The sequence below is a fragment of the Carettochelys insculpta genome, chromosome 18, assembly GCF_033958435.1.
Source record: "Carettochelys insculpta isolate YL-2023 chromosome 18, ASM3395843v1, whole genome shotgun sequence".
Taxonomy (NCBI): Eukaryota; Metazoa; Chordata; order Testudines; family Carettochelyidae; genus Carettochelys; species Carettochelys insculpta.
The window spans coordinates 1,525,251-1,538,757 of record NC_134154.1 but is presented as its reverse complement, the minus strand read 5'-3'; the positions used below and the strand labels follow the sequence as shown (position 1 = coordinate 1,538,757).

Genomic DNA, 13,507 nt, shown 5'->3' with positions numbered 1-13,507 from the left:
GAGCACAGGACTGGGTGCCAGGAGCCAGGGGCTGAATTCCTAGTTCTGCCATGGGTGGGCAGCATTACCTCACCCAAAGCAATTCACCTCCTGGTACCTATTGCCCTGTCGGCGAAGAGGTGACAGTGCTACAGACGCTTTTCTCCTGCCTACGTCTCTGCCCCCTTCTGTCTTCACCCCACACAAGCCCCCCTCTCAGACCGCCCCGTCTCCTGCTCTCGTCTGTCCATGCCAGCTCCCTGCCGCACAGCCCTGCCTCCCTCCTGTCAGGTCCCTTGGCAGAAACTTTAAATCTCACTACAGAGCCAACTCTGGCCTGGGCAGAAGCTGTACCTGTGATGTGCCTGTACTGTACGGCTGGGCCGGCACAGCTTCTGGGTCTTCCTCTGCTTTGGACTATGCGGGGCATGGCCTGTGTTGGCAGAGCAGACAGTCCTCACCATGCCATCCTCCTGGTTAGGATGGTCCTCAGTCAGCAGCTAGACTGGCCCACGTGTGCGGTGCATTCCTGCTTCATGGCAGCGAGGCTGTTGCAGAGGACCCTGGCCAAGGGAACTCTTTATCCAGGACTCCTGCTGTCACACTCACTCCAATAAAGACGAATTAAATCACCTCCTTCTTTTTCTTTGTGTGTCTTGAGACAGAAGGACAAATATGCTAAAAATAAACAGTAATCTGCTTTCCCAAACCACCCGAATCACCAGCTGATCAACCACAAGAGCATCACCTCCAAAGCACACTTCCTTCGGGGCTGGTTTCTGTGTAAGAGATGCCTGCAAAGCCATATCAGACCATGTGCACCTCGGTAACAGCTCAAACGCTCGGCCCCAGTGACACAGCTAAATACAGTCTCCAAGGGCAGCTTGCTCCCCTGCAAGGGGGATAGCTGCATTCCCCGGGCCACAGTGCTGTGATGCAGATACTTTCTAAAGGTTTCAACAGTGCACTCCAGCTGCTCCCTCTGCTGCAAGAGCCCCGGAGTCACAGGCCCTGGCACAAGCCAGGATTGTCCCCAGGCTGCCGTAGTCTGTGACAGGGCCCAGCGATAGACATGGAAGAGGCAAAGGTAGCAAGAACCCTTCTGCTCTAGGGCAGAGATGAACTGGGCTTCTAGTGATTGAAGCATCTGGCTTTCCAGTGAGAACAGCACAAAGATGACTCTGCTAAACAGGAAAACGTATACTCTCTAACCAGGCATGTCAAACACAAAGCCTACTGAGGGCCACACAAATGAAAACTGATAGCTTTTAGGGCCACCAAAGAACTGTACTTCTACTGGAAAATCATAATTATTTATTCTACATTATGTGTTAGGTATATGTCATAATATTTTCATAGAATCATAGAAGAGTAGGACTGGAAGGGACCTCGAGAGGCCATCGAGTCCAGCCCCCTGCCCTCATGGCAGGACCAAGCACTTTCTAGACCATCCCTGAAAGCCATCTATCTAACCTCTTCTTAAATAGCTCCAGTGATGGAGATTCTACCACCTCCCTTGGCAATTCGTTCCACTGTTTGATCACCCTGACAGTTAGGAACTTTTTCCTAATGTCCAACCTGAACCTTCCCTGCTGCAATTTAAGTCCATTGCCTCTTGTTCTATCCTCAGAGGCAAGGAAGAACAAGTTCCCTCCCTCTGCCTTATGACACCCTTTTAGATACCTGAAAACAGCTATCATGTCCCCCCTCAATCTCCTCTTTTCCAAGGTCAACAAGACCTTTTTGCAGGTCTTGTTTGAATATAATACAATAATTTTAATTGAGAATTTCACACTTCATGTGAATGTTATTGTTTTATAATTTTATTAATAGTTCATAAAATTTGATGTGTAAAATCATTATTTGATCATACATAATAATGTTTACTTCACACATACATTTAAGGTACTCTGCACCCCAGACAGCTCACAGCCCCTGGGCTGCCATGGTTCCCCTGCCCAGGTTGAAGGGCTCCACACACTGGCCAGCTCCCAGCCTCGGGGCCACAAAACAAGTTAACAGAGCCGCATGTTTGACATGCTTGCTGTAAGCTATCCTCCGCTGACTGGACTGCAACACTTTGGAATTGGCAATTACTGCAGACAGGGTCGTGGAGGGTTGGTGCAGAGATGGAGGCAGTAACAAAGTGATAGAGACTCGTTCAGGATAGCCGGGGTTACTCAGTCTTGGATTCGCTCCCTAGAAGGGGAAAGCAACCCCAAACTTACGATGATGATTTCTGCCTACTCCACTTCCTCCTCTATTCTGCAAGTGCTGGTACTTTTGTGTTACAATGGACACACTTAGCATCCTGTTCCTGTAAGGCAGCAGCTGTTTAACCAGGTGATGCTCTAGAAGGGGGAGATTCACCCCTTTGCCAGGGCTCTGTGCAGCCACTATGAGCCACTAACAACTTGTGCATGGACTTATTAGGGTGCTGTGGTGCATGGAGGCTATGCAGTCCCTCTGTGCAGAAGTCAATGATGCCAATGTTTCTAAAGCAACTTTCAGGATGCTGTAGCCAAACAGACATGCAATAAAACACCAAGAGCATTAATACATCACCTTGCAGTCCATAAGGAGTTGAAGAGGGTAGGAGAGAAAGGAGAGGCTCTCAACAGAGCCAGCAGTAGGAATTATGAAAACCACAGAGGCTGCCAGACTGGATCACATCAAGGGTCCATATGGTCCAATATCCAATCTCCGGTAATGGGCAGCGCCAAATACTTCAAATCGTCTTTGGGAAATAAATGTTTGGCAGGTCCAGGCAGCTGAACCCGCGGTGTGGATTCTGGGCGTGCAGACTGTAATGATCCATGGAGGAAGCTGGCTACAGTACAGGGTAATCAGCACAAGGTAACACAACCTATGGATTCCTTTTCTGCTGCGTCCCACCTGAAGTGAGGAGTGAGCCCAGCTGGGAGGGCAGGGGGATTGCCTAGTTTACTTACACCTGCAGCTCCTTAAATATCAGACCTATTTATAAGAGCTATATCAAAGAGTGACGTAAGCAGCTAGCGGCAGCTTTATCATGGGATTTTGGAGTGGCTGCAGAGCCACGTTGACAGGGTACCAGCCCTGCTTTTGCTCCACTCAAAAATGCAGTAATTTTGAACACTGAACTCTGATCCAGTGGGAGCAAACAGGAATCGGGGCCTGACCCTGATCTTAGGCACACTGGCCTGTACTAGGAGTCCCTCAGTCAAAGACAGTGCAGAGGGTTCTGGCCTCTGGCACTGCTGATGCCAAGCAGCTGGAACGCTGACATTACTGGCTACCTTAGCAAGGTGAATCCCTGGGAGGCGTCAAGCCAGCACAGCAACACAGTGCCTATCGCTGGGGTGAAGGGCTGTAGCCAGATGCAATGGGGCATTGCTGTACTGCCTCTGTGTTATTTGCCTCGGGTCCCTGTGCAGCCAGGTGTAAAGTCAAGCAGCCATCAAATGGCTCTAAATTATGCTGGGGACTGAAGCAGCCTCCAGCCAGCTGCAGAGCCTAGTGGGAGTGCTGGTGGCATCCATTTGTTCCTCCCCTCTGCGCAGGTCAGAATGCAGGCCCTTGTGGGTCAAACCCATGAGAAACAGTGAAATCCAAAGTGTTCCCTGGTCCTATTTCCAGTTTGCAAACACCTTCTCCTTTTGGTTCAAAAGCTGGGACCTGAATCTGGAACATATTTTCCCTTGAGGGTGGAGCATTTTTAGTGAACCTGCAATAATACTACCACCAGCCCCACCCAGGTTCAGAGCAGGATGCTGATGGATGGCTGCCCTTAGGGAAAAACCAGGTGGTGTAGGTCTGTTGCTGAGTCCATAGATGGTGGTCTTCCATCTGCAGGAACACAGTCCCAGTCCTGCGCTAGGAAGAGCCAGCTGCAGGTGAGATGGGCAGCGACATGCCCTCCCCATCTGTGGTCAATAAAACTCCCCAGACCCCATTTGCAGGGTCCAGGAATCGAACCCTAGCGTCCTGACCAGACTCTATCCAGAGGATTACAGTCTGTCTCCCCAGAAGTCACTGGGCAATTTCACATGAACAGAGCTCTCCTTCACTCCCTGCCCCAAGCTGTTGTGTTGCGTGCAGCTTCATGACTGAGTGCCAGCTGTGGCAGCACTTTTTGTGACACAGGCACTTGTCCACTGACCCATGAACTAATTTCACATGACCCACTGAACAGGCATCAGATGGTACCAACCTTTCAGCCTCCCCTGCCCCAAGCCATGGCTGCATGCAAACTGGCAGCTTCAGCTTTCTCACCCACTGCCATTAGCATACCCGCTGCTGTGGAATTAGCCTGTTCCCCACCACACGCTTAGCTAAGGGAGGTCCAAGGATATCTGTTGTGAGTCAAGGATCACTGTTGGCTGCAACCTCCAGAAAGTACAGGAGCATCTACAGAAGCTACAGTCCAACCAGGCCAGCTGTCCAACCACTTTGGGGCAGCGTCTTACCTGCAAAGTCAAGCCCCTTGTCCACGTGTTTGACCCAGTAGTGAGCCCGGAGAATGAACAGGTCCTGATAAGCCTCTGAAATGCTGCAGAATGGACGGTGGGTGTGCCTCCCTTTGATGTTGGCAGCACACTGGTCATCTTGGCACAGGACTGGGCTGTAGCTGTGCTCTGTCCCTTTGATGCGTACAGAAGGATGAGCCTGGGGAGAAGGAAGGAAGGTCCAGCATCATTACAATAGTGCACTACACAGGCAGAGTGGGGCTAAGGACTGTCCTACCAGGTGCATGGAGCAAGAGATTTCACAGCTCCTTCTGCTCCAGATTCTCCGAGCAGAAGTCACCTAGGACCGTTGGCGGCACAAGGACTCACCAGCGCAGCAGCAGATACTGAAAGGATGATGTAGGAGCAGTGTGAAAGAGTAGTTCCAGCTTCTCCCAGCAGGAGGCGACGAGGAAGCTCCTAACTAAACCAGTCGTAGCCTTGTCTTAGGTCTACTCCTGAACAGAAGCAAAGCACCTCCCAGTCTTGTCTGTACAGGAGAGGTAAAGCGCAGTGCAGGAGCACCTCCCCTTCGAAAAGGGAACAATCCAGACACCAGACTGGCAAGCCAAGCCCAGGCACCGGGTACTGAAATGTTAATAAATCTTTGAGGTCACCTCCTGTCAGGAGCTCTCCAGACACTGATACTATTAAAAGAGAGCTAGTGTTGCATCCCTAATGAGAGGCCGGAGATGGAAGAGGGCTCTAGAATCATTAGACTGCAAGATATGGAAACTGCAGCCAGGGAAAATGCTGCACGAGGCTTTTTTGTTTCACTTCCTATCCCTCACACACACACACACCTTGGCAGAAAACTCGCTTGCTGCAAATCCGTTCCTCCTGAATCTAGCATTGCAGCAGAAAAAACCCTCAGCCAGCATCTTCCAAGGCCAGCGAGAGGCAGAATGAGAGCACTACTGCAATGCTGAACTGATGGTCCATCCTACCCCCTCTGGATACTCAGAGAGGCTGTTCAGAGCTCTGTGCATGCAATCCAGGGCATTACTCCTGGGTGACACCCTGTGCCTGGGGCAGCAACCTGCATCCCTCATTTTTGTAGCCTAGTGATCTTACACAGAAAGCGCTCCTTGTAAGGGAGCAGGGGAATGGTGATACTGCGCTGAGTCATTCTTCTCCATCCACATACATATAGCATCAGCACACATGAAATTATGTGACTGTGCTGTATGGTTGTTACTAAAGCATGCTGTAAATTGGGGAAATCAGCCAGATATTAGATTACCAGAGACACCAGCAAGGAGAGGAACCACTACCTGGGCAGAGGGTCAGCAGGTGAGCTGCAGTTTGATGACTCACCTGCATGAGGCCACACCAGGTTAACTGATCAGCTTTGCCTGGAAACACCACAACGCCCCCAGACTCACTGGACCTTGGGCTTCCCATGCACATGGACTGAGGGTATAAAAATGAAACAGGGAGGCTCCTTCTTGGCCTCTCTGCTGCCCCGCCACAGTGCCAGCCACCAGGACAGCAAGACCAAAGGTTCCAACTGAGGAGACAGGCTCAGATTTCAAGGGTGAAATCTGCGTACTATAGGTTGGCAGGATCCAGTGTGGTGATTTAGGTGCTGCTGGCCAGTCTGACAGGGCCAAAGGATTAGGGTGCACGTTTATATTTTCTTCTCTGTTGGTAGCCACTCTGACTGTCTGCCCACCACTTATAGTAACTTAAATTCTTTCGCTCTTAGTCAATAAGCTGTTTACCGTTACCAGAGAGCTTGTATGAGGCGTGTGGTCAATCTGCTCAGGTTTACAAAGGCTGGTGTGTGTCCACCTTCCACTGAGGAAGTGGCGAACCAGTTAGAGACTAGATGGTACCTTCCTGAGGTACGTGCTCGGAGCTGCGGGGATCTGGCAGGTGCGTTACTCTGCGACCTTCACCAACGGCAGCCGGACTGGGAGGCAGCGGTGCTAGCGACGATAAGGCCTGGAGGGGGACGCAGCTGGCCGCTAGCCGGGCACTGTCAGAGACAGCCTGTGCTGGCGAGTTCCCGGGACACTGGTCCCCCCGCCCCAGGCTGCACGCGGGGCTCCCATCCCGGGAAGCTTCACGTTCCAGAGGCCTGGCCCCGCGGGACGCTCCGTCCCCGGGGGCGCGCGGCGCCGGACACGCGGGGTCACACGCAGGGAGCGCCGGCGGGCGGAGGGAGACACGCGGGCCCCGCGGAGCGGAGCTCGCCGCAGGGCGGGGTCGGGGTCGGGGGCGGCGGCGGCAGACGGGACGGGACGGGACGGGACGGGACGAGGCGGCGGCCCGGCAGCGCCCCGGGCCGAACGAAGCCAGCCGCGGGGTACGGCGCCCTCGCGGGGCCGCCCCACTGCCACAGGGAGACCGACGGACCCGGCAGCGCCGGGGGACCCTGGAGCGGCCCGGCCCGGCCCGGCCCGAGCTCCCCGCCCGCTCTGCGGCCCAGGCAGGAGGCGGCGCCGGGAGCTGCTCCCCCGGGGGCGCCACGTCACACCGCGGGTGGGGGAGGGGCGCCAGCGGTTACCGGCGCGCGGAGCGCACGGCCCCGGGCCCGGGCGTGTCCCGGCATGCCCTGCGGGAAGGGTGTCCCGGCATGCCCTGGGGCGCCAGGCTCCGGATCTCCCGGCATGCCCTGGGGCAGGCCTCCCGTCAAACCGTGGCGGGGCTGAGGTGGGACCTGCCTTCCCGCGTCCCGAGGCAGGAGGCCGCCTCCGGCCCGGGACGGTGCTCCGAGCACGCTCGGGCCCTTCCGCCTCCCCGCGCTCGGGCCCTTCCGCCTCCCCGCGCTCGGGCAGCTCCGGCAGCGCTCGGGCTTTTCCGCCTCCCGGGCGTTGGGCCGGACAGAACCGTTCGGCAAGTTCCGGCTGCACTCGGGGCGGTCCGGGGCTCGTGCAGAAGCGTCTGTTCCCAAAGCTTGAAAGGCCCAGGCGGGAGAAGTCACCTCCCTTCCCCAGCCCCCAGCCCCCCGCCCCCACCACCCCAAAACACCGCCCCCGCCCCCACCTAACCCCAGAACACCGCCCCCGCCCCCGCCCCCACATAACCCCAGCCCCCCACCCCAACCACCCCAAAACACCGCCCCCGCCCCCACCCCCACTTAACCCCAGAACACCGCCCCCGCCTCCACCTAACCCCAGCCCCCCACCCCAACCACCCCAAAACACCGCCCCAGCCCCCCACCACCACCCCAAAACACCGCCCCCACCCCCACCTAACCCCAGCCCCCCACCCCAACCACCCCAAAACACCGCCCCTGCCCCCATCTAACCCCAGCCCCCCACCACCACCCCAAAACACCACCCCACGCCCCCACCTAACCCCAGCCCCCCACCCCAACCACCCCAAAACACCACCCCTGCCCCCACCTAACCCCAGCCCCCCCACCACCACCCCAAAACACCGCCCCCGCCCCCACCTAACCCCAGCCCCCCACCCCAACCACCCCAAAACACCAGCCCCCACCCCCACCTAACCCCAGCCCCCCACCACCACCCCAAAACACCAGCCCCCACCCCCACCTAACCCCAGCCCCCACCCCAAAACACCGCCCCCGCCCCCACCTAACCCCAGCCCCCCACCCCAACCACCCCAAAATACCAGCCCCCCACCCCAACCACCCCAAAACACCGCCCCCGCCCCCACCTAACCCCAGCCCCCCACCACCACCCCAAAACACCACCCCTGCCCCCACCTAACCCCAGCCCCACACCCCAACCACCCCAAAATACCATCCCACCTTACCTCAGCCTCCCTGCCCCTCAACCACCCCAAAACAGCACCCCCATCCCCCACACCCCAAAACACTGCCCCCACCTAACCCTAGCCTGAGCCTGTACCCAAAACACCCCCCAGATGCCCTGTCCCCCAACTCAGCCTGAGCCCCTGCCCCCATCCACCCCAGAACACCGCTTGCTGCATTCTTCACCAGTGTGTCCAGCACAATTGAGGGCATCCCATAGTCCCTCGACAGGACGTAGGCAGGATCCACCACAGTGCGTGGGTCACACCAGACCCAGTCTGCCCACACACACAGCCCCAGAACTTCCAAACCACAGGCTTCTCAGCTGCCAGCCAGCGCTCCCTCTGGTTTTTCCATCCGTGGGCAGCGTGTTCTTCTGTGCCCCTGGGCAGGTGCAGATGCGCACCACCAAAAGAAACACAGGCTGCTGGCTGTGGGGTGCTGGGGGGCACCTGAATCTCTCTGGCGGCAGCCCATGCGCTCAGCTTCCAGGGAGCACTGCTGCCACCCACAGCCCCATCCCTTCAGCTGTCGAGCTGGTGGCAGGAGGGACTCTGAACATCTGACCTGCACAAGGGGCTGCAGAGAGCAGGCGCTGCGTGGATGGCAGGTATGTAGGCCCGGGGGAAGAACAGATCCTCTCACTGCCCTGCAGTGCATTCTGTGCTCTGCCCAGCGGGCGGAGGCCCCACTGCTGCTCTCCCCCAGGCCATCACCCCCCAGCAGGTGGAGACGAGACCCCAGAGGAGTAAGGTGGACCATGGGTGGGGCATCAGGGAGAGGAGGCCACGTGAGAGCAGGGCAGCAGGCAGGGCAATAGTGCCCATGCACAGCCCCCCAGAGCAGAGGCATTGCTGGGCCAAAGGGCCGGACTTAGAGTGAACGAGTTCAGCCCCTTTGGCCCACCCCAGCCCTGGCCTCTCTGAGGCTGCCCAGTCAGGGCCAGCTTGTGACGTGCCCACCTGCCCACCGTGGCCGAGACTCAGCCACCCACCTCCTTTGAGATCATAGAGTAGGATTGGGAGAGACCTAATTAGGTCTTCTAGTCCAGCCGCCTGTGCTAAGCAGCACCAACCCCACCTTGTTCTTCTTGGGGCTGAGCTGTGTTTTATTCCTTAGCTCTGCTTTTCTAGTACACATTCCCTCCCCATCTCCACCTCTTCTCTGCCCTGTTCCACTTCTTCTGCCCTGTGCCTATCTGTCTCCAGGGGGCTGGAAAACCATGCCACATGCTGGCTGCTTTAAAGCAGCTGTGATTCAGTTTCACACTGGTAATGTAGCATGTCAAAACCACAGCCCACCATAATTGTTATCTGGCCTTGTGTTTTGTGTCTGGATTTCTCCCAGGAACAGTTTTATTCAGAAATAGTCTACTAGGCCCAGAGATCCTCCTCCCCAATTTTTTATGGTAAGGAGGCAGTAAGAATTCATTCCCAACTGTCATCTTTGCCTTGACTGATGAGATGAGTGCAGGATGGAGTTAGTATTTTGTGGTTTTCTTCTGCTTTGTGTTAACATTTAAAAAGAAAAAGAAAGGAACCCTGGTGAGTGATTTAGGGATGGGGGTTAAAATGTTTATGAAAATGCTCTGTCATGCCTCTTCCAGTAGAATAGCAACCCTTACGTAATGCAGAGGCTGGGCTTTGCAGGCTCTAATCAGCAGTGTTGGGAAGCTGTAGAATATAGGCGCCACAGGAGGGCTCCCCGATGAACTGAAAGAAACAGGATTTCAAATAAAAAAACTATAATCTGTGCAATAAAAAAGCACTTCTGCCCTCAGCCCCAGCTCTTAGTAGGCATTTCATGCAATGAAAATCTTGTGTATCTCTGTCCCATATCTGAGAAAGCAAAGGGCTCCATTTTTCAAACAGAGAGTACCTTTGCCCATACTTCAGAGGTAGGGCGTTACGAGTGATTTTGGCACTCTTCTAGAACCAAAACTTCAGGGGCTAATAGAGTGTTCTGGTTAGGGGGAGAAATGGGTCCTAGGCAGGTGGTGCTTGGACGCATCTTAGGCTTACACAGAATGGACACAGTCCTGTGTCCTTGAGCACAGAATGAACTGAGTAGCAGGAAACTGCACCAAAGCCCCTCTCTTCAGTGTGCACCCCAGCCCAAAACCAACTCTCAGGTTCTTCCAGCTGCTCCTCCGGGCTGGCTGTGTCACTCTTTGGGTATCACACACCCCTCTTTGTCCTCATTGTGCCTCTGTCCACTGGCACCAGAACTCCTGGGTGGGATCATCATCATCCATGGGCTCAGCGCCCAGTAGTGTCCAGTGCCTCCCTTGCTATTTCCTGCCATCTTTTCCTGTCCGGTGCAGAGCGGTTTAGTTTCTGTGGACTAGCTTTGCACCAATCTAGTATATCATCTGCCCATTCTCTGTGGGGTCGGCCTCTCCTATTTGAACCATCCATTATGCCGAATACCAGGGTCTTGATTTTTCTTCCGTTGTTCATTCTGCAGATCTTCCCAAATAGCTGTAACTACCGTTGTGTAACCTGCTGCAGTTAGAATAGTGACAGAGAAAGCCGTGCTAGTCTATACACTAGCAAAACAAAAAAGCAGTCCAGTAGCACTTTAAAGACTAACAAAATAATTTATTAGGTGATGAGCTTTTGTGGGACAGACCCGCTTCTTCAGATCATACCCATACCAGAACAGACTTCTGCAGCAGGTTCTCTTTGGGCTGAATCTTCTGATATAATTCCTCGTTGGTGAGCTGCATCCATCCTAGTCTCAGGATCTTTCCACAACAAGTCCTCTCCAATGCCAATATCCTTCTCTTCGAATCTTTTGTTACCACCCATGTCTCGCATCCATACAACATGCTGCTGAAAACACACGTTTTCGGGACGCTCAGCTTCGCTCCTAAGCTAATCGCTTTGCTCTTCCAGATCTCATCCGTCACCTTCAAGCTCACTCTTGCTTTCGCTATCCTGGTCGTTGTTTCCTTCTCGCTGTCTAGATCACATGTCATGTCGCTCCCCAGATACAGGAACTTCTCTAGTTCAATCCCTCTACACTGATCTTCCTTCCTATTTCCATATCTCCAATTACCATTGTCTTCCTTTTATCCATGTTCGTAATCAGTCCGTACCGCTCCCCTTCCTCCTTTAGCACCTGCACCGCTCTCGCTAGCTTCCCCTCAGCGATAACTATATCATCCGCAAACCTCGAGTTGCTGATTCTCATCCCATGTACCAATGTCCCTTCTACCTCTTCCTTGGTCTAGTCCATCGCTGTCTCTAGGTGTGTGATGAAGGTACTCGGCGATACCAGATCTCCTTGTCTCTTACCTCTACTCGGTCCAAACCAGCTTCCCATCTCCCCATACGTTCTCACCGCTGCCTCCGCATTGTTGCTGATATCCTTCATCCACCCTACCAGTCTGTTATCCGCTCCCTACGACTCCAGCACCGCCCAGGTCACTTTCTGGTCTATGCTATCAAACACTGTCTGAAAGTCCCTGAAGCAATTGTAGAGGTTCGTGTTCTTGCCTCCAGCTTTCTCCACTGCCAGTCTTAGTGCCAATATCTGCTGTGTGGTAAGCGTATCTTTCCAGAACCCCGCTTGCTCATCCACTAGTTGTTCTCCTATCTGCGATGTTAGTCTTTCTGCTGGCGGCGGCGGCAGCAGCACCTTGCCTAGATGACTCCTTAGGGAAATCGTTTTGCAGTTCACTCCAACCCACTTTCTTTCTTGTGCATTGTCACAGTCTCTGAAGTTTGTGATCGGCGCAGCCACCAATCTCTCTCAGCCTGAGGGCCACCACAGAGTGACCTGTACTGTCACCGCATGTAAATCTGAGCACGCCTGACTACGCTCTATATAGTGGTTCCTCCCGCCTTGTCCCGGAAGCAGCATTGGCCGGCTGCAGCAGGGGGATTTCTGGCTGTGGGCTGCCCGGTCCAATTCCAGGGTCAATGGGAAAACATGAGATAGGCAGGGTGGCCCGGGGAGCCGAGCACCCGCCTCTCCCTCTGAGACTCCTGGTCCAAGACAACAGCGCACAGGGAGACAAAGGGTGTCCTTGAGCAGAGGCCAGGTGGACAGTCAAACCTGTGCAGAAATCTCCCTGCTCCTCAGCCTGCCCCTGACTCACAGTGCCCAAATCCCAACCCCTGCGATTGCAGGGAGGCCGTCCCCCGGGAATACGTTGCGACAGGGAGCAGCCAGAAATTGCATGTCGGCTGCCTCGCTCCATGGGCAAGCAGAGCACCAGGACAGATAGGGCAGCCACCTCCATCTTCACTCTGGAGCCGAAGTGCGATTGTATTCACCTTGTTATGTTGCGTAAGAGTTACACTGTCCCATGGCAACCCCGTGTGAGTGCCTCAGTTTCCCTGGGCACTGCACGAGTACCCAGCTGTATGAATACCCCCTGTTTTGCTTGCTGGTTGAGAGTCATATCTGACCACGGATGGGTGGGTAGGAGCCTGTGACTCCCCCGCATTTCAGTGACACTGGTGGCAGCCGTGGGATGCACGGCATCCCATGGATGGCGCGCCCAGCAGTAAGTGAGTGGGGTGCAGTAGCAGAAAGGGGACCCAGCAGGAGCTGGGGTGCTGAAGGCCAGTGAGATGCAGTTGTACGAGATGGAGGGACAGTTAACCCGGAGGGGCTGCTCCTGCCCGCTTCTAGCGCCTGCTGGGTCAGCTGCTGAGGGGGTGGAGCGTTTTGCGCTGTCCCAGGTTAACCAAGTGCTGGACGGCTTCAGGGCTGGTCTGACTGGGAAGTGCGAGGGCAGGAGTGGCTGCCAAAGCCATAGCTGGCCAAGGTGGGGGCCAGCAGCGCTTGGCCAGGGCCCCAGGCTAAGAAGCAGGTCCAGGCCTGCAGCGGGATGGGGGGGTACCACAGGGGGTTTGCACTCCACTTTAGCTCCATCACTGTCCCTCCCCCCACTGAGCTGTGCAAGGGGGCGTGAGCCCCACCCAGCGAGCTGGACCAAGCAGTGTCAGGGGCTGTCCCCCTGCACACACCATGTCCCCACCTGCAGCTTGTTCCTGCACCCCCACCTCCAGCCCACCCCACTCCTGCGCCCCTCTCCCCCAGGCCCCACACCCAAGCCTGCTTCCTACCCTTCTCTCCCCCCCACAGAACCCCTCGTTTTTGTCCACCCAGCCCAGTCAGGCCCGTGGGATGTCTGAGTCCCCAGGCGGGGGAGGTGCCAGCTGGGACCAGCCAGCCAGGGGTCCTGCTTGGTGTTTTGCTTCTCACTGGGGCGGCCCCGTGTGTGTCCCTCCCTGCCAGGCCTGACTTGGCTGCGGCTGGAGCCGGGTGCTCGGTGCTGTACAGGCCCTGAGGGCCATGG

General features: G+C 55.6%; 1 protein-coding gene across 1 annotated transcript; it reads right to left on the bottom strand.

Moving 5' to 3' along the window:
* Nucleotides 1-1,792: 1,792 nt before the first annotated feature.
* Nucleotides 1,793-11,571, bottom strand: LOC142022807 (uncharacterized). The gene is made up of 4 exons (XM_075013037.1): nucleotides 11,493-11,571; nucleotides 6,979-7,457; nucleotides 4,428-4,626; nucleotides 1,793-2,178 (listed from the first exon to the last, which is right to left on the bottom strand). The coding sequence occupies exons 1-4, from the start codon at nucleotides 11,569-11,571 to the stop codon at nucleotides 2,156-2,158; spliced, it is 780 nt and encodes a 259-aa protein (XP_074869138.1). The 3' UTR covers nucleotides 1,793-2,155.
* Nucleotides 11,572-13,507: the final 1,936 nt, after the last annotated feature.

Bases quoted from the DNA above. Each gene is read 5' to 3' on its own strand.
- LOC142022807 (XM_075013037.1), bottom strand. From the start codon at position 11,571: ATGAAGGATATCAGCAACAATGCGGAGGCAGCGGTGAGAACGTATGGG. The intron at 7,458-11,492 runs GTAAGAGACAAG...TTCTGGGGTTAG, and splicing joins CTGGTTTGGACCGAGTAGAG to GTGGGGGCGGGGGCGGTGTT. The intron at 4,627-6,978 runs GTAACCGCTGGC...CCTTCTCCCCAG, and splicing joins GCCGTGCGCTCCGCGCGCCG to GCTCATCCTTCTGTACGCAT.